This window comes from Pseudophryne corroboree, assembly GCF_028390025.1.
Source record: "Pseudophryne corroboree isolate aPseCor3 chromosome 3 unlocalized genomic scaffold, aPseCor3.hap2 SUPER_3_unloc_14, whole genome shotgun sequence".
In the NCBI taxonomy this organism is placed as follows: domain Eukaryota; kingdom Metazoa; phylum Chordata; class Amphibia; order Anura; family Myobatrachidae; genus Pseudophryne; species Pseudophryne corroboree.
This window is the reverse complement of record NW_026967502.1, coordinates 2,985,673-3,007,354: the sequence shown is the minus strand read 5'-3', so window position 1 is coordinate 3,007,354 and position 21,682 is coordinate 2,985,673. Positions and strand designations below refer to the sequence as shown.

General features: G+C 47.4%; 1 protein-coding gene across 1 annotated transcript in view; it reads left to right on the top strand.

Moving 5' to 3' along the window:
- Positions 1–3,473: 3,473 nt before the first annotated feature.
- LOC134983414 (zinc finger protein 268-like) overlaps positions 3,474–21,682 on the top strand; it is a gene marked incomplete at its 5' end in the record, with an annotated part of 129,953 nt that continues 111,744 nt past the window's right edge. Inside the window, one exon of the mRNA XM_063949103.1 lies at positions 3,474–4,324. Coding sequence (XP_063805173.1) covers positions 3,474–4,324 — 851 coding nt within the window. The remainder of the gene's footprint in view (positions 4,325–21,682) is intronic.

The window sequence follows — 21,682 nt, the reverse complement described above, 5'->3', positions numbered from 1 at the left end:
CTGACCAGTCTTCTTTCCACACTCTCTGGTGTATCTCATACATCAGGAGCCATCAGCCCTTATTATACTCCTGCTCTTCCCTCCCATTCAGAATCCTGCACATTCCGTGTTTATTACCTGTCCCCTCGCACTTGATTGATGGCCTTCTCTCTCTAAGAAATCGGGGCTGTCTGGCATTGGGAGCATAGAGAGAAGTGAGGGGGACGTATTTATAAAGAATTTTCCCAACTAGAATCCAATATCTACCATTGCAATCCACCCACTTGCTTTCCAGATGAAAGGGGCTGGATCTATTAGAAAGGATGGATACACCACAGGAGATAGAGCATGCTGGGTAGTTATTGGTAAACTGAGGGGGAGAGTGCAATGGAACATGTGATTCCTGAGTGGCTACCACCGCCGCCTTCTGGTCAGCTAAATATTTTAATGCAAGACGTCTCTTACGGGGAGAATAAAGACCTTTTACATTAAGACTTAAAAACGTTGCCGTGATAGAGAGAGATCAGATCATGGTATAAAACATCTAAGATCATCTGTGCAAAGTCCAATAGAGTCTGTAGGGCGTGTGCATACTTCAAACTATCAACATAAGAAATAAAATAGGGAACAAATATGGGAGACAAACAGAAATAGCGTCCGTAAAGGAGCTAGAGATTCCATCACTAGGGTACCGTGACAGAAAGGTAGAAAAAGGTGGCGGTCGGGCCTAAAAGGGAAACCCACCGACTACCCCAAGTAGCCATACGAGAGTGCAAAATCTAATCAGCATAGTAACAATTGTAGAAAGAAATCTCAAATCTCAATGTAACCAATGTATCCAAAGGAGGTAAAGGCCAAGAACATGGTCTGATATCCAATTTAGGTTCTACCAACACCTTTATAAGGGCAACAGGATGTTACATGAATCAGTCATGCTTTACCTGAACACCCAAACATTCTAGAAAGGTATTATGAAACGTAACAGTGGAAAGAATATCAGATCATATAGCAATTATATAGCACAGGAAATAAAGATAAAAATATACGTTTTATACCCATAACAAGAGCAAATAAATCTGGGCCAAAAATAGATCCATGTAACTTAGTCCCAGTTGGCACATGTTACAGTAGGAAACAGACTCTGAGTGTCTCTAACAGTCTTACTCCTTTAGCATATTACTTGGAGACGGAAGACAACTCCTCCGGGATTGGTTTAGGTAAAGTGTCATGAAGGGCTGTCAACAGGAATGTCCCACTTTTTCAGAATAGCAGGTCCATCCTCGGGTGAAGGTATCACTGTGAAGGCGCTGTATCGCATTACAATAAGCTTAGTAGGAAAGCCCCATTTGTATTGCACATTTCCTTGGGTGGAATAGATGCCTTTTGGCCAGTGTCGCAGGAGAAATATACGGAAATAGCGCAGATTATCCAGGCACTAAGCTGTGGATGAGGAAGACAAAGCGGCTTGTAGAATGCGTTCTTTAATGTGAAAAAGTGGACCCCGAGCAGAGTGTGCTTGGATAGAGGCCTGTTTGGACTTTGGGAGTCTATGGATCCTATCAATAAGATGGTCAGCAGCAGAAGCCTTTGGTGGAAGTTTCTGAAAAGAGGACCGTGGCATAATCATAAAGCTCTGCATTTGTAACAGAATCCGGAACGCCCATTATTCTGATATTATTTCTCCGAGACCAGTCTTCTAATTCAATGACTTTATCACGAATAGAGACCAGGTCTTCCTGAAGGGTGTCATGTGCTGAAATCAGATCTTTGTGAGACGCAACAATCTCTTTCATCTTAGTCTGTATGAGTGCCAATCTCACTGATACTGGACCTCAAAGCTTGAATATTAGAGTTAAGTTCTGAGGTTATTTCAGTCCTTAAATCTAGATAACATAGAATGTATAGAGCGTAGAGTAACAGGACCATCTAGAGTGTCTTAAGATGTCTTCAGCCATTACAGCTGGGCTGTGCGTCTGACAAGAAGAAGCAGATGATGTTGTATCAGTCTCAGAAGGACCACCTGAATTTGAGGTACCAAACAGATGCACAGGTGGGGCCGATTTGGTACCTTCTTAACCTTTTTTGAAGGCATGGTAAGCTATCAGGTAAGGTAGATAAGAAGCCCCTTAGTGAGGAGAGATCCAGAAAACACATCTAGATGGACTCAGGCCACGGACCTCTTATTTATTATTTTATATACTAACAAGTGTGGTACATCCCTGCAAAGGCAGATCCAATCTCTTTCTCATCAGACTCTGCTGTCTTCCCTGCACTCTCACTCAGATGTTTACTGTTGCCAGTAGCACACGTATGAGAAGCAGAAGTATGGCGGCAGCTGTATAGATTCTGATATGTCATTCTCTATATCATACTTATCGTACACACATCATCCTTATTACTATTGAGAGAATAGAGGTAAAACACTGATGATGGGGGTGTAAGAGTGGATTATAACCTAGCAGATGATGATGATTACAGGGTATCATATGGCGTATTGCATGTAAAGTACCTTGTTCCACACCTACTCTGCTGTAGCAATATACTTTATATAAGGGTTAGTAACACTTGTACAGGCTTACCAGCGTATGAGCACACACATAAAGGAATGCTTCCTTACCAATGCTTCCAGGAGTAACGTTAGGAGACATTTCTCTGACCCATTAGCTTATACGACTGATGTTATTGTTCAGCTAGAATCTCCAGTTCATACGATATGTTCCCCATCCATTGTTTTACATTGGTGCTGACATAGGACTTGGCGAGTGACTATATCTCCATTTATTCTTCATGGTTAGTTACCAGTACAAGAGAGAGTGAGATATCTAAGTCTTGTTATAATATTACATTTGTTATTGTGAGTGTTCTCAGGAGGGTGGACACAATGATAGTCTGACACAATATTATAAAGCTTCATTAAAAGTTATGTTTTATTATATACACACATTTACAATTAAGTGTCCCAGAGAGTCGTCTTTTCCTATTGTTTACAAGATTAATATTGTTACAGAAAATGTCACATTTCCATTATGTATTTTATTTCCTGCAGATGGACACACAAGCAGGAATATCACAGAAGGACATCTTATGTTATCCCCAGATTGTGACATAAAAGATAATGACAGTAGACAGGATTCTCCAGAAGATAACCCCATTACCCCAATTATACATCCAGCTCTATCAGCTGATCCCTCTGATCCTGGGAAATGTTCTCCTGATCACTCTGATATTGGTGCATCTGTTACAGCTCTGACAGGAGATATGGAGTTTCCCTGTTCTATAGATGCCAAATGTTTTATACAGAACACAAAGCTTATTACCCATCAGCCAGCTAAGGTAGGTAAGAGGCCATTTCCATGTTCTGAGTGTGAGAAATGTTTTACACAGAAATCAGATCTTGTTAAACATCAGAGAAGTCACACCGGTGAGAGGCCATTTTCTTGCTCTGAGTGTGGGAAATGTTTTATCCAGAAATCACATCTTGTTATACATTACAGAAGTCACACAGGTGAGAAGCCATTTTCTTGCTCTGATTGTGCGAAGTGTTTTATCCAGAAATCACATCTTGTTATACATCAGAGAAGTCACACAGGTGAGAGGCCATTTCCATGTTCTGAGTGTGGGAAATGTTTTGCACGGAAATCACATCTTGTTGCACGTCAGCAAAGTCACAAAGATGAGAAGCCATTTCCATGTTCTGAGTGTGGGAAATGTTTTACACGGATATCACATCTTGTTACACATCAGAGAAGTCACACAGGTGAGAAACCATTTTCTTGCTCCGAGTGCGGGAAATGTTTTACACAGAAATCACATCTTGTTAAGCATCAGCGAAGTCACACAGGTGAGAATACATTTCCATGTTCTGAGTGTGGGAAATGTTTTACACATAAATCACATCTTGTTACACATCAGAGAAGTCACACAGGTGAGAAACCGTTTTCTTGCTCCGAGTGCGGGAAATGTTTTACACAGAAATCACATCTTGTTAATCATCAGCGAAGTCACACAGGTGAGAATACATTTCCATGTTCTGAGTGTGGGAAATGTTTTACACAGAAATCAGATCTTATTAAACATCAGAAAACTCACACAGGTGAGAAGCCATTTCCATGTTCTGAGTGTGGGAAATGTTTTGCACGCAAAGCAGATCTTGTTAAACATCAGAGAACTCACACAGGTGAGAAGCCATTTTCTTGCTCTGAATGCGGGAAATGTTTTACACAGAAATCAAATCTTGTTAAACATCAGCGAAGTCACACAGGTGAGAATCCATTTCCGTGTTCTGAGTGTGGAAAATGTTTTGCATACAAATCAGATCTTGTTAAACATCAGAGAAGTCACACAGGTGAGAAGCCATTTTCTTGCTCTGAGTGTGGGAAATGTTTTACCTGGAAATCGCAACTTTATACACATCTTCGAAGTCACACAGGTGAGAAGCCATTTCCATACTCTAAGAAGTAAATCAGCTCTTGTAGACATCAGTCAGGTGAGAAACCATTTTAATCTTCTGGGGTATACTTATTGCCATATGATGTTCTTCAAGATTCTTATCCTATCTCCTATGCTTTTTGCAATATACATGCTACCGCATGGTGAAATAATCAGACGTCATGTACTGATCTACCACTGCTATGAAGATGATCTGTGTTTTGCTCAGGGTACTGAGAACCCAGTACCAATCCTAAATGGTTGTCTAGCTGAGCTTCAGGTGTGGGTGATGCCAGTTGGCTGTGACTCAGTACTGGTGAAACAAGTCCTTATGATAGAAGCTCACCAACAAAGGGCAGGGCTACAGCTCAGCTTTGCAAACCAACCAGACTTACGCTTGGAGGTTCAGAGTTACAAAATGCTGATCATGTGTGGAATCTTGGTGTCCTGGATTATGGAGTGAAACTTATACATCACGTATCAGCCACAATCAGATCCTCATCTGAGGAACATAGCCAGACTCCAGCACTTATTTCCCTCAGAAGATCTACCTACAGTCATACATGTACTTGTATCATCACACATAGACTACTGCAATGTCCTCTACCTGGGTCTCCCAGCAAAATAATTGCACCGCTTGTAGCTTGTACAGATTGCAGCAGCCAGGCTGTTACCTAACCAGCCCGTTCCTGCCACATAACACCCATTCTCTGCTCCCTTCACCGGCTGCCTGTAAGATGGTGACTGTATTACATAATCTGACTGACTCTCAGCCCTACATGACCAGGGTCCATGGTACCAGAAGCAGCTTCTGCCTCATTACTGCCCTGCTTTCTTACTTCCATCTGCAGATGAAGGACTCTTACCAGCAGTACCAAGAATCCCCAAGCAGTTCTGAGATGTCGGGGGAGACAGAGTGGTGGCACTATTGCTGTAGTGGGGCCTGCCGAAGGCACTGTCAGTGGGTAATATTGTCCCCAAGCAGTGCTGAGGTGGCGGGGGGAGACACAGTGGCTGGCAGTAGTGGGGGGAGACAAGGTGGGTGGCAATAGTGGGGGGAGACAGGGTGGGTGGCAGTAGTAGGGGGAGACAGGGCGGATGGCAATAGAGGAGGGAGACAGGGTGGTTAGTAGTAGTAGGGACTGCAGGAGGCAGTGTCTCTGAGAATCTTGTCCCCAAGCAGAGCTAAGGTGTCAGGGAGGTGGGGCGGGTGGCAGTAGTGGGGGGGTGACAGTAGTGGGGGGAGACAGGGTGGGTTGCAGTAGTGGTGGGAGACTAGGTCGGTGGCAGTAGTGAGGGGAGACGGGACTGGCAGTAGTGGGAGAGACAGGACTGGCAGTAGTGGGAAAGACAGGACTGGCAGTAGTTATGTGTGTTCTGTGTAATAATCCTGAAAGTAGTGCTGCTACCGATCTCATATCATTTGTAGTAACTTGGAAAAGATGAGATATGAGGTGCACTCTGGAAGCTTATAGGGGTTAATCAGAGATGAACGCAGATGTGACATCACGCAGCCCCCGGAAAATGGTCCTGGCCCACCCGCGTTCACTCAGGGATGCGACTGCAATGTGTGTGTCTGCGTGGCCGCTGCGCATGTGTATTTTGCCACCACCAGCAAACTGCTGCGAGCCGCTATTGCGGCTGGGTCTGAATGACCCCCATAGGCTTTTGGCTCCTGATATGTATCTGTTTTACTTACCTGCAATACTATAATGTAACTTGAATTGTTTCTGTGCTTTAAGGATATTTCTCTTATGTCCTCGAGGATGCTGGGGTTCCATTTAGTACCGTGGGGGTAAAGACGGGTTCACTAAGAGCCAAGGACACTTTAAGAGTTTAACACTGTGTGCTGGCTCCTCCCTCTATGCCCCTCCTACCAGACTCAGTTTAGTAGCCGGTCACAGCTAGGGGGGCTCCTAGGAGTTTTCTTAGTTTTATTGTGTTCTAGAGTTTGTTATTTTACAGGAGGCTGTTTGGCACCAGTCTGCCGGCTTCATGGGACTTAGGGGGGAGAATGGCCGAATGAATACAGAGTTAATGGCTCCATTACTCCACTGACAGGACACTGAGCTCCTGAGGGAAATGTCCGCAAGCCCCACTATGGCGACCGCACACTCCCGCAGCAAGCCGCCACCCTTAACAGCCAGAAGACATGAAGAGTGGTAAGTACAGCGCTGGCGTCCCAGTTAGTGGGTCACCGGCGGGTATGGCGGCACAAGGGTGGGAGCGCAGCTCTGGTTGCAGGCTGCGCTCCTGCAAGGCTCAGCAACATATTTTTCTGCACTATGAGGGGTGTTCGGAAGCCAATAAGACTACCCTACACTGGTCTGACTGGGGCTGTATCCCACTCTCAGACATAATACCACAAGGCCAGTATAAACAAAAGGGCGGGAAGCCGCGCGTCATTACAGGGGGGCGGGGCTTCCACTCAGGGCAGACCCAGCAGCTCACCAGCGCCATTTTCTCCTTGCAGATCTCACTACAGGATGCTGACAGGGAAGCGCTGCCCCTCCAGACAACTCCAGCATACCTCTGCGGTACCAGGGGGTTATAGAGGGGGGAGTGTAATTAAATGGTACTAGCTACCCTATTGAGGGTAGCTGGTCAGCGCCGGGCTTTTATCATAATATTAGGCAGATAGGGCGCTGTGTGGGTTGTCCCTCATACTCTGTGACACTCTGACGGTGCTGTGGGGGAAGCTGACATTTTCCTGTGTGTGTGTGCGCATATATCTCACATTACCATGGCAAGGGACTGTGGGGGTCATTCCGAGTTGATCGCTCGCTAGCTAGTTTTAGCAGCCGTGCAAACGCTATGCCTCCGCCCACTTGGGAGTGTATTTTAGCTTGGCAGAAGTGTGAACGCATGTGCAGCCGAGCGCTGCAAAAACAGTTTGTGCAGTTTCTGAGTAGCTCTGAACCTACTCAGCACTAGCGATCACTTCAGCCTATTCGTGTCTGGATTTGACGTCATACACCCGCCCAGCCATGCCTGCGATTTTTCAGACATGCCTGCGTTTTTGCAAACACTCACTGAAAATGGTCAGTTGACACCCAGTATCGCCCCCTTTCTGGCAATCTTCTAGCAGCCTACTGTTAGGCGCCGGAGTCCGCTTGTCCGCGCGACCCGGTGCCTAGCAACTAGGGACGCCGTGCACGTACAGCCGCCGGCTCCCTAGCAACGCTAGACACCGGGCGCGCTGAAGCCGCTGACCCTAGCAACGGGGACGCCACTGGCGGACCGCGTTCCCCGTTGCCGGGTTTTAGGATTTAATGCGTTCACCTGTTCTCTGGCCGTGCAGCAAGGCAGCTGCACGGCATTTAGTCCAATCAGCCTCTAAACAGCTGATTGGAGGACTCCCTGTTAAGTACACTCCCAGGGCTTCTCACAGACGCCGGTAATAGCTTCCTGCATGCTGCCTTTGTTTGCTGAGAGTCTGTTTCCAGTCCTGCTGTATCCGGTCATTCCAGTCCTCTGAAGTCCTGTACTCGGGAGTTATCATCTCGTCCCTGGAGTCCTGACTGATCACCGTTTAACATCCAGTGGTGTTCGTGAGTCGCGGCTCTGCCGTGTGTAGCGGCTCAGCCGCTTTACCCTTTATATTTTGTGTTTGGAGCATTTGCGGAGGGTTCCGCTTCCACAGGTCCACTCTGGTATTCGGCGGTGCCGGGTAGGAGTATTGGACAAGTGGATTTTGGTTGTCTTTTTCCCTGGCGGTTTCTCCGCACATACTTTAGGTTTTTAGTTAGCTCGTAGCCCCTGGCCTGTTTGTTTAGTTAGAGGGCCTCTTGTTATCATCCTGTCTCGGATTTCCCTTTGTCTCTCACTAAGACCGGGGGGCATCGGAGTTGGTCAGACATAATCCGCCCTTCAAACGCGGCTGCCAAGGGCTCAAGAAACCATAGTCTCGCAAGGGATTTCTGACAGCACGGGTGAGACAACAGAGTTAGGGCGCCAGGGGCTATTCCCTTTTCCAGCATTCCGTTCCAGTGCTCCGGTCCTTGCCATAAGATCTCCTCTGACCAGGAGTGCTGGAATCATAACATTATTACCGGCCAAATCAAAAATTAAAATTAAACAGGGTTTAATTTTTTCATTTTCATTCAGTTTTGTTAAGGATTTTTAGCCTCATGAATCCGACTGGTTTAGGGCCGAATCCTGGTCAGCTCATAGTCAATCAGATTCAAGAACTTACTCAGATGGTTCAGAAACTTTCTCTTCGGGTGAAGTCGCAGGAAGATCTTTTGCGAGCCTCCCCAAGGGTAGTCCCTGAACCAAAGATGCATTTGCCTGACCGTTTTTCTGGTGATAGAAAAGATTTTTTAATTTTAAAGAATCCTGTAAACTTTATTTTCGTTTAAGACCAACTGCCTCTGGTACTGAATCTCAGCGGGTTGGGATTATTATTTCTTTACTCCAGGGGGATCCTCAGACCTGGGCATTTGGTTTAAAGGCAGAGGATCCTGCGTTGTTGTCAGTAGACGTTTTTTTTAAGTCTTTAGGGCTTTTGTACGATGACCCAGATAGAGAGGCGTCTGCTGAAAGTCAGCTGCGCGCTCTCAAACAAGGTAGAAATCCTGCAGAGGTTTATTGTACTGAATTTCGCCGTTGGTCAAACGACTGTGGCTGGAATGACCCAGCCCTGCGCAGTCAGTTTCGCCTCGGCTTATCAGAGTCTATAAAAGACAGTCTCCTCCAGTACCCCGCTCCTGAGACACTCGATAAACTCATGGAGCTTTCTATCAAGATTGATCGGCGTCTCAGAGAGCGGAGGGCTGATAGAGGAGCACCTGTAAGATCAAGTCCGTGTTTATATTCCATTCCTGAAGACGTAGAGGAGCCCATGCAGATGGGTCTCTCTCGGCTGTCTCCTGAGGAAAGAGCCAGAAGGCAAAATTCTGGTCTTTGTCTGTACTGTGGGGGTAAGGGACATTTTGCTCGTAACTGTCCGAACAAGTCGGGAAACGCTTTGACCAGGTGAATTGTGAGGGGCTTCACCTAGGTCTGCAGCTTATCTCCTCGAATAACTCCCTTTTAGTCCCAGTTAAGGTTTCCTTTGGCAGCCTTAGTTCTTTGGTGTCGGCTTTTGTCGACAGTGGAGCTGCAGGAAACTTTATGGATTTAACTTGGGCTAAGGCCTTAGGCATTCCTCAGTTACCTTTGGGTAGGTGTGTCACCATGCATGGCTTAGATGGGAGTCCACTGTCAAATGGGGTTATTTCTCTCCGTACACCCCCTGTATTACTTACAGTAGGAGCTCTACATTCTGAAAAAATCGAGTTCTAGCTTACTCATTGCCCAGCAGTTACAGTTGTTCTGGGTCACCCTTGGCTGGCCTTTCATAATCCCACCATTGATTGGCGGTCAGGGGAGATTTCACAATGGGGTACTTTTTGTGCTAAGGAATGTATTACGTTTCCAGTCAGAGTAGCAGCTATCATTCCAGAACTCATTCCTGTGGAATACCAGGAGTTTGCTGATGTCTTTTCCAAAGGCAATGCGGACATTCTGCCTCCCCATCGGCCTTATGATTGTGCGAGCTAATTCCTGGTGCCGCTTTGCCAAAGAGAAGACTATATGCATTATCCGGGCCAGAAACTGCGGCTATGAATGATTATGTTAAGGAGAGCCTAGAGAAAGGATTTATTAGACCATCAAAATCTCCTTTAAGTGCAGGCTTCTTCTTTGTGGAGAAAAAGGATGGCTCGCTTAGACCTTGCATTGACTTTAGAGCCCTGAATAAGATCTCAGTTAAAAACACTTATCCTTTGCCGCTGATTTCTGTACTCTTTGATCAGTTACGTTCGGCTGTGATTTTTTCTAAAATTGACCTTAGAGGAGCGTACAACCTCATCCGAATTAAATCTGGAGATGAGTGGAAGACGGCCTTCAGTACTCAGTCGGGTCACTACGAGTACCTAATGATGCCGTTCGACTTGTCTAATGCTCCAGCAGTTTTTCAAGACCTCATTAACGATGTGCTCCGTGACTTCCTAGGGAAATTCGTGGTCGTTTACTTAGACAACATCCTGATTTATTCTGAATCAATGGAACAACATGTTACCCAGGTGCGTCTGGTTCTTCAGAAGTTACGTGAGAATCATTTATATGCCAAACTGGAGAAGTGTGAGTTTCACGTCACGGAAGTATCTTTTTTAGGGTACATTATTTCCCCTCAAGGATTTTCCATGGAACCAAAGAAGCTCCAGGCCATCCTTAGTTGGGCGCAACCCACCAATTTAAAAGCAATTCAGCGCTTTTTAGGGTTTGCGAATTATTATAGGAGGTTCATTCATTCTTTTTCTGACCTGGTTGCTCCCATTGTAGCTCTGACAAAGAAAGGAGCGGATCCTACCAACTGGTCGCGTGAAGCTGAGTTGTCCTTCCGGGCCTTGAAACAAGCTTTTGTCTCAGCTCCAGTCCTCAGACATCCCAATCCAGAATTGCCCTTTGTTTTGGAGGTTGATGCCTCGGAGGTTGGAGTGGGGGCTATCCTTTCTCAAAAGGATCCGGAGTCTCTGGAGTTACATCCTTGTGCCTTTATGTCCAGTAAATTCTCCTCCGCTGAATCCAACTATGACGTTGGTAATCGGGAGTTACTGGCGGTAAAGTGGGCTTTCGAGGAGTGGAGGCATTGGCTGGAGGGAGCAAAACATACTATTTCAGTATTGACTGACCATAAAAACCTGCAATACATCGAATCGGCTAAGCGGCTTAATGCCCGGCAGGCACGTTGGGCTTTATTTTTTACTCGTTTCAAATTTATAATCACTTTCAGGCCTGGTTCCAAGAATACTAAGGCTGATGCCCTGTCACGCAGCTTTCTTCCGGTTCACAATAACAGTCCGGTTACTCCCATACTTCCATCTTCGGTCATCTGGGCAGGCCTCACACAAGATTTATTTACCCAGTTAAAACAGCTTCAACACCAAGCTCCTGGAAATACTCCTGCTGGTCGTCTTTACGTCCCTGAGTTTTTGAGAGCTACTGTTTTAACGGAATTCCATGATAACAAAGTTTCCGGGCATCCGGGAATCTCTAAGACTTTGGAGTTAGTCTCTCGCTCAGTATGGTGGCCTGGTCTTTCTAAAGACGTTAAGGAGTTTGTTTATTCATGTCAGGTTTGTGCACAGCATAAGGTTCCCCGTTCCTTGCCTATCGGGCAACTTATGCCCTTAAATGTTCCTCTCAGGCCATGGTCTCATATTTCCATGGATTTTGTGGTTGACATTCCCCTTTCAGCCGGATTCCGAGTCATATGGGTGGTAGTGGACCGTTTTAGCAAGATGGCTCATTTTATTGCTCTTCTCCGATTGCCTTCTGCCCAAGGGTTGGCAGTTTTGTTTCTCCGCCATGTTTTCAGACTTCATGGGTTGCCTACTGATATTGTTTCTGATCGGGGTCCACAATTCATTGCACAATTCTGGAAATGTTTTTGTGCCTCATTAAAGATGAAATTGTCATTAACATCCGGTTACCACCCACAATCCAACGGGCAAACCGAGCGAGTTAACCAATCATTGAAACAGTATTTGCGCTTGTATTCAGCCAAACTCCAGAATGATTGGTCCGAGTTTCTTCTGTTGGCGGAGTTTGCTTACAATAATTCTTGTCATTCCTCCACTAAAGAGTCTCCATTCTTTTCAGTTTTTGGTTTTCACCCCAGAGCTAATTCTTTTTTTCATCATTCCTCAGTCTCCTCGCTAACCTTAACCTCCCATCTCAGAGCCATTTGGAAAAAAGTGCACCTTGCTCTCAGAAAAGCGGCCTTTCGAGAGAAGAAAATTTCTGACAGGCTCCGACGTCCTTGCACTTTTAAGGTGGGAGATAGGGTATGGTTGTCGACTCGTAACATCAGGCTTCGAAAATCCTCGGCTAGATTGGGACCCAAATTTATTGGGCCATTTCTTATTATTAAAAGAGTCAACCCAGTTGCCTTTCGGTTACGTTTACCAAGATCTCTCAGGATTGGAAATACGTTTCATTGTTCCCTGTTGAAACAATACGTTTCTTCCAGTAGATTTCCTCGGAGGATCTCTCAGGGTAGATCTCCAGTGGATGTACAGGGACAACAGGAGTTCTTGGTGGAGAAGGTTCTCGATTCCAAATTGTCCCGGGGCCGGCTTTATTTTCTGGTTCACTGAAGAGGCTATGGTCCGGAGGAAAGGTCTTGGGCCCTGGATAAGGATCTTCATGCCCCGAGGATCAAGAGGGCATATTTTTGGGAATTTCCTCGGAAACCTGGCTTTAGGGGTTCCTTGACCCCTCCTCAAGGGGGTGGTACTGTTAGGCGCCGGGGTCCGCTTGTCCGTGCGACCCGGCGCCTAGCAACTAGGGACGCCGTGCACGTACAGCCGCCGGCTCCCTAGCAACGCTAGACGCCGGGCGCGCTGAAGCCGCACGGACCCTAGCAACGGGGACGCCACTGGCGGACCGCGTTCCCCGTTGCTGGGTTTTAGGATTTAATGCGTTCACCTGTTCTCTGGCCGTGCAGCAAGGCAGCTGCATGGCATTTAGTCCAATCAGCTTCTAAACAGCTGATTGAAGGACTCCCTGTTAAGTACACTCCCAGGGCTTCTCACAGACGCCGGTAATAGCTTCCTGCATGCTGCCTTTGTTTGCTGAGAGTCCGTTTCCAGTCCTGCTGTATCCGATCATTCCAGTCCTCTGAAGTCCTGTACTCGGGAGTTATCATCTCGTCCCTGGAGTCCTGACTGATCACCGTTTAACATCCAGTGGTGTTCGTGAGTCGCGGCTCTGCCGTGTGTAGCGGCTCGGCCGCTTTACCCTTTATATTTTGTGTTTGGAGCATTTGCGGAGGGTTCCGCTTCCACAGGTCCACTCTGGTATTCGGCGGTGGCGGGTAGGAGTATTGGACAAGTGGATTTTGGTTGTCTTTTTCCCTGGCAGTTTCTCCGCACATACTTTAGGTTTTTAGTTAGCTCGTAGCCCCTGGCCTGTTTGTTTAGTTAGAGGGCCTCTTGTTATCATCCTGTCTCGGATTTCCCTTTGTCTCTCACTAAGACCGGGGGGCATCGGAGTTGGGCAGACATAATCCGCCCTTCAAACGCGGCTGCCAAGGGCTCAAGAAACCATAGTCTCGCAAGGGATTTCTGACAGCACGGGTGAGACAACAGAGTTAGGGCGCCAGGGGCTATTGTTCTTTCCTGCTCCCTTTTCCCGCATTCCGTTCCAGTGCTCCGGTCCTTGCCATAAGATCTCGTCTGACCAGGAGTGCTGGAATCATAACACCGCCAGTGCAAAGAAAACTTTGCTAGAACCTGAGCACAACCACAAAGGGCTTTGTACCCATACGTCACATGTGCACAATGTGGGGCATACGCATGCGCAGGAATGCAGTTTTTCACCTGATCGCTGCGCTGCGAAAATCGACAGCGAGCGATCAACTTGGAATGACCCCGTGTGTCTTGTACTGCAGAGTGTTGATCTTCTCCAGGGGAGTCCCTGCTATGTACTCAAAACAGTACACCTTCTCAGGCTTCTGGGTCTGAACCCGTTTGGGTGGACTCCATAAGGGGTATGATATCAACTATCTCTACCAGATTATCCCATACTGAGAAAGACGCGTCATTTTAGAGAGAGTCTGTGGAGGATCTGATGAATAGGGATTCAGCCCCCACAACTGCGCCTCTCACCCCACCCACGTATCCACAAAAGCGTACACTGGCCCAGATAATGCATGCTGACACTGATACCGACGCCTCAGATACAGGAAACGGTGAGGTGGATCTGGTGGGGAGATGCAACTCCTGCCCGAGGGGTACAAGCTATGATTGAGGCCATTAGGGATATTTTGCAGATAACCGAGAAGGTTTCTGTTCAGGAAGAGGAATCTTATTTTAATATAAAAAAGAAATCCTCGGTTACCTTCCCTGCATCAAAGGAGTTAAACTTCCTATTTGAAGGAACCTGGGAAAACCCAGAGAAAAAAAAATCCAATTCCCTAAAAGGCTGCTCATTTCTTTCCCTTTCCCTCAGGAGTAGGAAGAAGTGGGAAAACCCACCTATTGTGGATGCCTCTGTGTCTAGATTGTCAAAAAAGGTTGTTTTACCTGTCCCTGGTACAGCCTCCTTAAAGGAGCCGGCTGACCGCAAGATTGAGACTACGCTCAAATCACTATACACTGCTACAGGAGTGGTTTAGAGACCCACTATTGCTTGTGCGTGGATTTCTAGGGCCATAGTAAAGTGGTCAGGCACCTTACTAGATGATTTAGAGTCCATGAATAGGAATGACATTGACATGTTTTTACATCACATACAGAATTCTGCAGGCTTCAAGGTGTAGGCCATGAAGGAAAATGACCTGCTTAATGCAAGGGCCACAACTATGGCCGTTTCGGCATGCAGGGGACTGTGGCTTCGCCAATGGACTGTGGACACATAATCCAAGAAACGTGTGTGGAGATCCTGCCCTTCACAGGTGAGGACCTGTTTGGGGACACACTGGATATGTGAATATCCAAGGCAGCTGCAGGTAAGTCGACATAGGTTAAAAGATTTCAGTCACATCTGGGCAACATCATGCCTAGACCCCTGGGTAAAAGATATTATTGACCAGGGGTATAGACTGGAGTTTCAAGAACTCCCATCTCACAGATTCATCAAATCAGGTTTACCAGCTTCTCAGGAAGACAGTACAATCCTGCAGAAGGCTATTAAAAAATTGTTACCATCACAAGTCATTGTTCCAGTTCCACCACAACTACAGAACAGTGGTTATTACTCCAATCTGTTTGTGGTACCGAAACCGGACAGTTTGTTAAGACCGATATTGAACCTAAAATCCTTGAACCCTTACTTGTGGGTATTCAAATTCAAGATGGAGTCTCTGATAGCGGTAATCTCAGGTCTGGAGGAGAGGGAATTCCTAATTTCCCTTGATATCAAGGATGTGTACCTTCACATTCCGATCTGGCCGCCTCACCAGACTTATCGAAGGTTTGCACTACAGGACTGTCACTATCAGTTCCAGGCACTGCCATTTGGCCTCTACAGCACTGAGGGTGTTCACCAAGGTCATGGAAGAGCTGATGCTCCTCCGCAAGCAGGGAGTGAACATAATTACATATCTGGATGATTTACTGATAAAAGCATCTTCCAGGGAGTGGTTATTGCAGAGTACTACTCTCTCAACTCATCTACTTCAGGATCATGGATGGATTCTGAACCTTCCAAAATCACATTTGGAGCCGACAATGAGACTTCCCTTCTTGGGGATGATACTCGACATGGAAGTTCAGAGGGTGTTTCTTCCATTGGAAAAAGCGTTGGTGATCCAGTTAATGGTCCGGGATGTCCTGAATCCAGCCTGGGTATCGGTTCATTAGTGCATTTGCCTTCTGGGGAAGATGGTAGCGTCCTATGAGTCACTGCAGTACGGAAGATTCCATGCAAGATTCTTCCAGCTGGATCTCCTGGACAAGTGGTCCAGATCAAATCTTCACATACACCAGCAGATACGCCTGTCGCCAAAAGCCAGAATTTCACTTCTCCGGTGGCTGCAGACTTCTCACTTGATCGAAGGCCGCAGGTTCGGGATTCAAAATTGGATTCTTCTACCCACAGATGCAAGTCTTAGAGGTTGGGGAGCAGTCACCCAGGGGGAAAACTTCTAAGGAAAGTGGTCAAGTCAGGAAGCCATCCTTCCAATAAACATTCTGGAACTAAGGGTCGTATACAATGCCCTTCTACAAGCGGCACATCTTCTGCGAGATCAAGCCATTCAGGTTCAGTCAGACAATGTAACGGCGGTGTCCTACATAAAGAGACAGGGTGGAAAGAAGAGCAGAGCTGCACTGTCAGAGGTAGCAAGAATTATTCTCTAGGGAAGACATGCATTGGCGCTGTCAGCAATCTTCATTCCGGGAGTGGACTACTGGGAAGCAGACTTTCTCAGCAGACACGATCTCCATCCAGGAGAGTGGGACTTCCACCCGGAGGTCTTCGCGGAGGTAACAAGCAGGTGGGGAGTACCTCAGATAGACATGATGGCCTCTCGTCTCAACAAGAAGCTCAATAAAGGTCCACATTTCAGCCTTGTCCATTTTCTTCCAGAAACAATTGGCTGTTCTCCCTTAGGCTCAGACATAAGGGGTTCTGCACATCCAACCGCCCTTTGTGTTTCCTACGACACCTTGGGATTTTAATGTGGTGTTACAGTTCCTGCAATCAGATTGGTTTCAGCCTTTACAGGAGGTAGACGTAAAGTTTCTTACGTGAAAGGCTGTCACACTGTTGGCCTTGGCATCAGCAAGACGTGTGTCAGAATTGGGGGCATTGTCGCACAAAAGCCCCTACTTGGTTTTTATGAGGATAGAGCTGAGCTCAGAACGCGTCAGCAGTTTCTTCCTAAGGTCGTGCCTGCATTTCATATCAACCAACCTATTGTGGTGCCAGTGGCTACTGACACCTCAGCTTCTTCAAAGTCATTGGACGTTGTGAGAGCTTTGAAGATATATGTGAAGCGGACAGATCGTCACAGGAAATCGGACGCGCTGTTTGTCCTTTATGATCCCAATAAGATTGGGTGTCCTGCTTCTAAGCAGACAATTGCTCACTGGATCAGGTTTACTATCCAGCATGCTTATTCCATGGCAGGATTGCCGGTTCCAAGATCTGTATAGGCCCACATTCAGTTCTTCGTTTCTTCCTGGGCAGCTGCCCTGGGTGTCTCGGCTCTACAGCTTTGCCGAGCAGCTACTTGGTCAGGTTCAAACACGTTTGCTAAGTTCTACAAGTTCGATACTTTGACCAAACGTTAGGTCCTCAGAGGCCAATCAGTTCTGCAGGACCCTCAGCATTCTCCCTCCCTTCCTCAAGGCACACTAACAGTCCTGGTTTTAGTGATATCCAGGCTTGAACACAGGTGACTTAATTAGCTCAGTTATTTTGATTTCTCTAACGTCCTAGAGGATGCTGGGGACTCCGTAAGGACCATGGGGAATAGACGGGCTCCGCAGGAGATAGGGCACTTTAAGAAAGACTTTGGATACTGGGTGTGCACTGGCTCCTTCCTCTATGCCCCTCCTCCAGTTTTACACTGTGCCCAGAGGAGAATGGGTGCACTGCAGGGAGCTCTCCTGAGCTTCCTGCTTAGAAAGCATTTTTGTTAGGATTTTTTCTCTTTTTCAGGGAGCACTGCTGGCAACAGGCTCCCTGCATCGAGGGACTGGGGAGAGAGGAGCAGACCTACTTAAATGATAGGCTCTGCTTCCTTGGCTACTGGACACCATTAGCTCCAGAGAGGGTGAACACAGGTTCGTCCTGGGCGTTCACTCCCAGAGCCGCGCCGCTGTTCTCTTTACAGAGCAAAAGAAACGAAGACAGAAGATGTCTCAGGCGGCAGAAGCCTTCGGTACTTCACAGAGGTAACGTACAGCACTGCAGCTGTGCGTCATTGCTCCATACACCTCACACACTCCGGTCACTGTAAGGGTGCAGGGTGCAGGGGGGGCGCCCTGGGCAGCAATATAACACCTCTCCTATGGCAAAAAGTATATATACATGTACAGGTGGGCGCTGTACATGTATATAAAAGAGCCCCGCCATTTTTTCATAAGTTTGAGCGGGACTGAAGCCCGCCGCCGAGGGGGCGAGGCTTCTCCCTCAGCACTTACCAGCGCCATTTTCTCTCCACAGCACCGCTGAGAGGAAGCTCCCCAGACTCTCCCCTGCTTTACATACGGTGAAAGGGGGTTTGAAAGTAGAGGGGGGGCACATTATTGGCATTTTATACATTTCACAGCGCTACTGGGAAAAACATTCTGTGTTTGTCTCCAGGGGTATATTGCGCTGGGGTGTGTTGGCATACTCTCTCTGTCTCTCCAAAGGGCCTAAGGGGGAACCTCTCTTCAGAAAAGAGATTCCCTGTGTGTGTGAAGTGTGTCGGTACGTGTGTGTCGACATGTTTGATTTGGAAGGCTCATCTAAAGAGGAGGGGGAACGTATGATTGTTAGGTCGCCGTCGGCAACGCCGACACCGGACTGGGTGGATATGTGGAATGTCTTGAATGCAAATGTAAATTTACTGCATAAAAGAGTAGACAAGGCTGAAGCTAGGGATCAGTCAGGTAGCCAGTCCATACCTGTCCCTGTGGCACCAGGTCCTTTGGGGTCTCAAAAACGCACAATATGCCAGATCACTGACACAGATACCGACACAGATACTGACTCTAGTGTCGACTATGAGGATGCAAAATTACAGCCAAAGGTGGCGAAAGGTATTCGTTACATGATTATGGCCATTAAAGAAGTTTTGCATATCACTGAGTAACCCCCTGTCCCTGACACGAGGGTACACATGTATAAAGGGAAAAAGCCTGAAGTCACCTTTCTGTCCTCATTTGATCTAAGCGACTTGTGCGAAAAGGCTTGGGAATCTCCAGATAGGAGACTACAAGTTCCCAAAAGGATTCTCATTGCGTATCCCTTTCCACAAAAGGACAGGATACGATGGGAATCTTCGCCGGAGGTAGACAAGGCACTGACACGCTTATCCAAGAAGGTGGCACTGCCTTCTCAGGATACAGCTTCCCTCAAGGATCCTGCTGATCGTAAGCAGGAGGTTACCATGAAGCACATTTACACACATTCCGGTACTATCGTTAGACCGGCCATGGCATCGGCTTAGGTTTGTAGTGCTGTCGCAGCATGGACAGATTCCTTATCTACGGAACTTGACACCCTAGATTAGGATACCATTCTAATGACCCTAGAGCATATCAAAGATGCTGCTTTTTTTATGAGGGATGCTCAAAGAGACATTTGTTTACTAAGCTCCAAAATAAATGCTATGTCTATTTCTGCTAGGTGACTCTTGTGGACCCGACAGTGGATGGGGGATGCCGATTCAAAGCGGCATATGGACTCGTTGCCTTACAAGGGGGAGGAGTTGTTTGGAGAAGGCCTCTCTGACCTTGTCTCTACTGCTACGGCGGGTAAATCGAATTTCTTACCTTATGTCCCCCCGCAGCATACTAAAAAGGCACCTGATTATCAAATGCAGTCCTTTCGTTCCCATAAAAGCAAGAAGGTACGGGGATTGTCCTTCCTTGCCAGAGGAAAAGGCAAGGGAAAAAAGCTGCATGCAGCTAGTTCCCAGGAGCAGAAGTCCTCCCCTACATCTGCAAAGTCCACCGCATGACGCTGGGGCTTCCCGGGGGGAGTCAGCTCAAGTGGGGGAACGTCTTCGATTTTTCAGCCAGGTCTGGGTTCACTCACAGGTGTATCCCTGGGCTATAGAGATTGTTTCTCAGGTATACGGGCTGGAATTCGAAGACGTGCCTCCTCGCCGGTTTTTCAAATCGGCTCTGCCAGCTTCCCCATCAGAGAGGGAGTTAGTGTTGACTGCAATTTAAAAATTGTATCTTCAACAGGTGATAGTCAAAGTTCCCCTTCTCCAGCAAGGAAAGGGGTATTACTCAACCCTGTTTGTGGTCCCGAAACCAGACGGTTCGGTCAGGCCCATTTTGAATCTAAAATCTCTGAACTTGTACTTGAAAAAGTTCAAGATGGAATCGCTCAGAGCGGTCATCGCCAGCCTGGGGGGGGGGAATTGGATGGTGTCCCTGGACATAAAGGATGCATACCTTCATGTTCCGATTTTCCCTCCTCACCAGGCGTTCCTGAGATTTGCAGTACAGGACTGTCATTACCAATTTCAGACGTTGCCATTTGGGCTTTCCACAGCCCCGAGAATTTTCACCAAGGTAATGGCGGAAATGATGGTGCTCCTGCGCAAGCAGGGGGTCACAATTATCCCATACTTGAACGATCTCCTCATAATGGCGAGATCTCGGGAGAAGTTGCTGGACAGCGTGTCGCTGTCGGTGAGAAAGTTGCAAAGGCACGGCTGGATTCTCAATATACCGAAGTCCCAGCTAGTCCCTACAACGCGTCTGACCTTTCTGGGCCTGATTCTAGACACAGACCAGAAAAAGGTTTTTATTCCGACGGAAAAGGCTCAGGAGGTCATGGCCCTAGTCAGTAACCTATTAAAGCTAAAAAAAGGTTTCAGTGCATCACTGCACGCGTGTCCTGGGGAAGATGGTGGCATCGTACAAGGCCATCCCCTTCGGAGGGTTCCATGCGAGGACCTTTCAATGGGATTTACTGGACAAATGGTCCGGGTCCCATTTACAAATGTATCAAAGGATCACCCTGTCTTCCAGAGTATCTCTCCTGTGGTGGCTGCACAGTGCTCACCTCCTAGAAGGCCGCAGGTTCGGAATTCAGGACTGGATCCTGGTGACCACGGACGCAAGCCTCCGAGGTTGGGGAGCAGTCACACTGGGAAGAAATTTCCAAGGTCTCTGGTCAAATCTAGAGACTTGTCTCCACATCAACGTCCTGGAGTTGAGGGCCATATACAACGCCCTACTCCAAGCGGAGGCATTGCTTCGGAACAAACCGGTTCTGATTCAGTCGGACAATGTCACAGCAGTGGCTCATGTAAACCGCCAAGGCGGCACAAGGAGCAGAGTGGCCATGGCAGAAATGACCAGGATTCTTCGCTGGGCGGAAGGCCATGTAAGCGCCCTAGCAGCAGTATTCATCCCAGGGGTGGACAACTGGGAAGCGGACTTCCTCAGCAGACACGACCTGCATCCGGGAGAGTGGGGAGTTCATCCAGAAGTCTTCGCTCAGATCGTTGGTCGGTGGGGACTGCCTCAGATAGACATGATGGCGTCCCATCTCAACAAAAAGCTAAAGCAGTATTGCGCCAGGTCAAGAGACCCTCAGGCGGTAGCGGTGGACGCTCTAGTGACACCTTGGGTGTTCAGGTCGGTCTATGTGTTTCCTCCTCTGCCTCTCATACACAAGGTGTTGAGAATAATAGAGTCAGAACAATCCTCATTGTTCCAGATTGGCCACAAAGGACGTGGTGTCCGGATCTGCAAGAGTTGCTCACAGAAGATCCGTGGCCTCTTCCTCTAAGACAGGACCTTCTGCAGCAGGGGCACTGTCTGTTCCAAGACTTACCGCGGCTGCGTTTGACGGCATGACGGTTGAACGCCGGATCCTAGCGAAAAAAGGTATTCCGGAGGAGGTCATTCCTACACTAATAAAGGCTAGGAAGGATCTGACATTGAAACATTATCACCATATATGGCGAAAATATGTTTTTTGGTGTGAGGCCAGGGCTGCTCCTACGGAGGACTTCCATTTGGGTCGTCTGCTTCACTTCCTGCAAACAGGAGTGGATTTGGGAGAAATTTCGACCTTGTCCATTTTATTTCAAAAAGAATTGGCT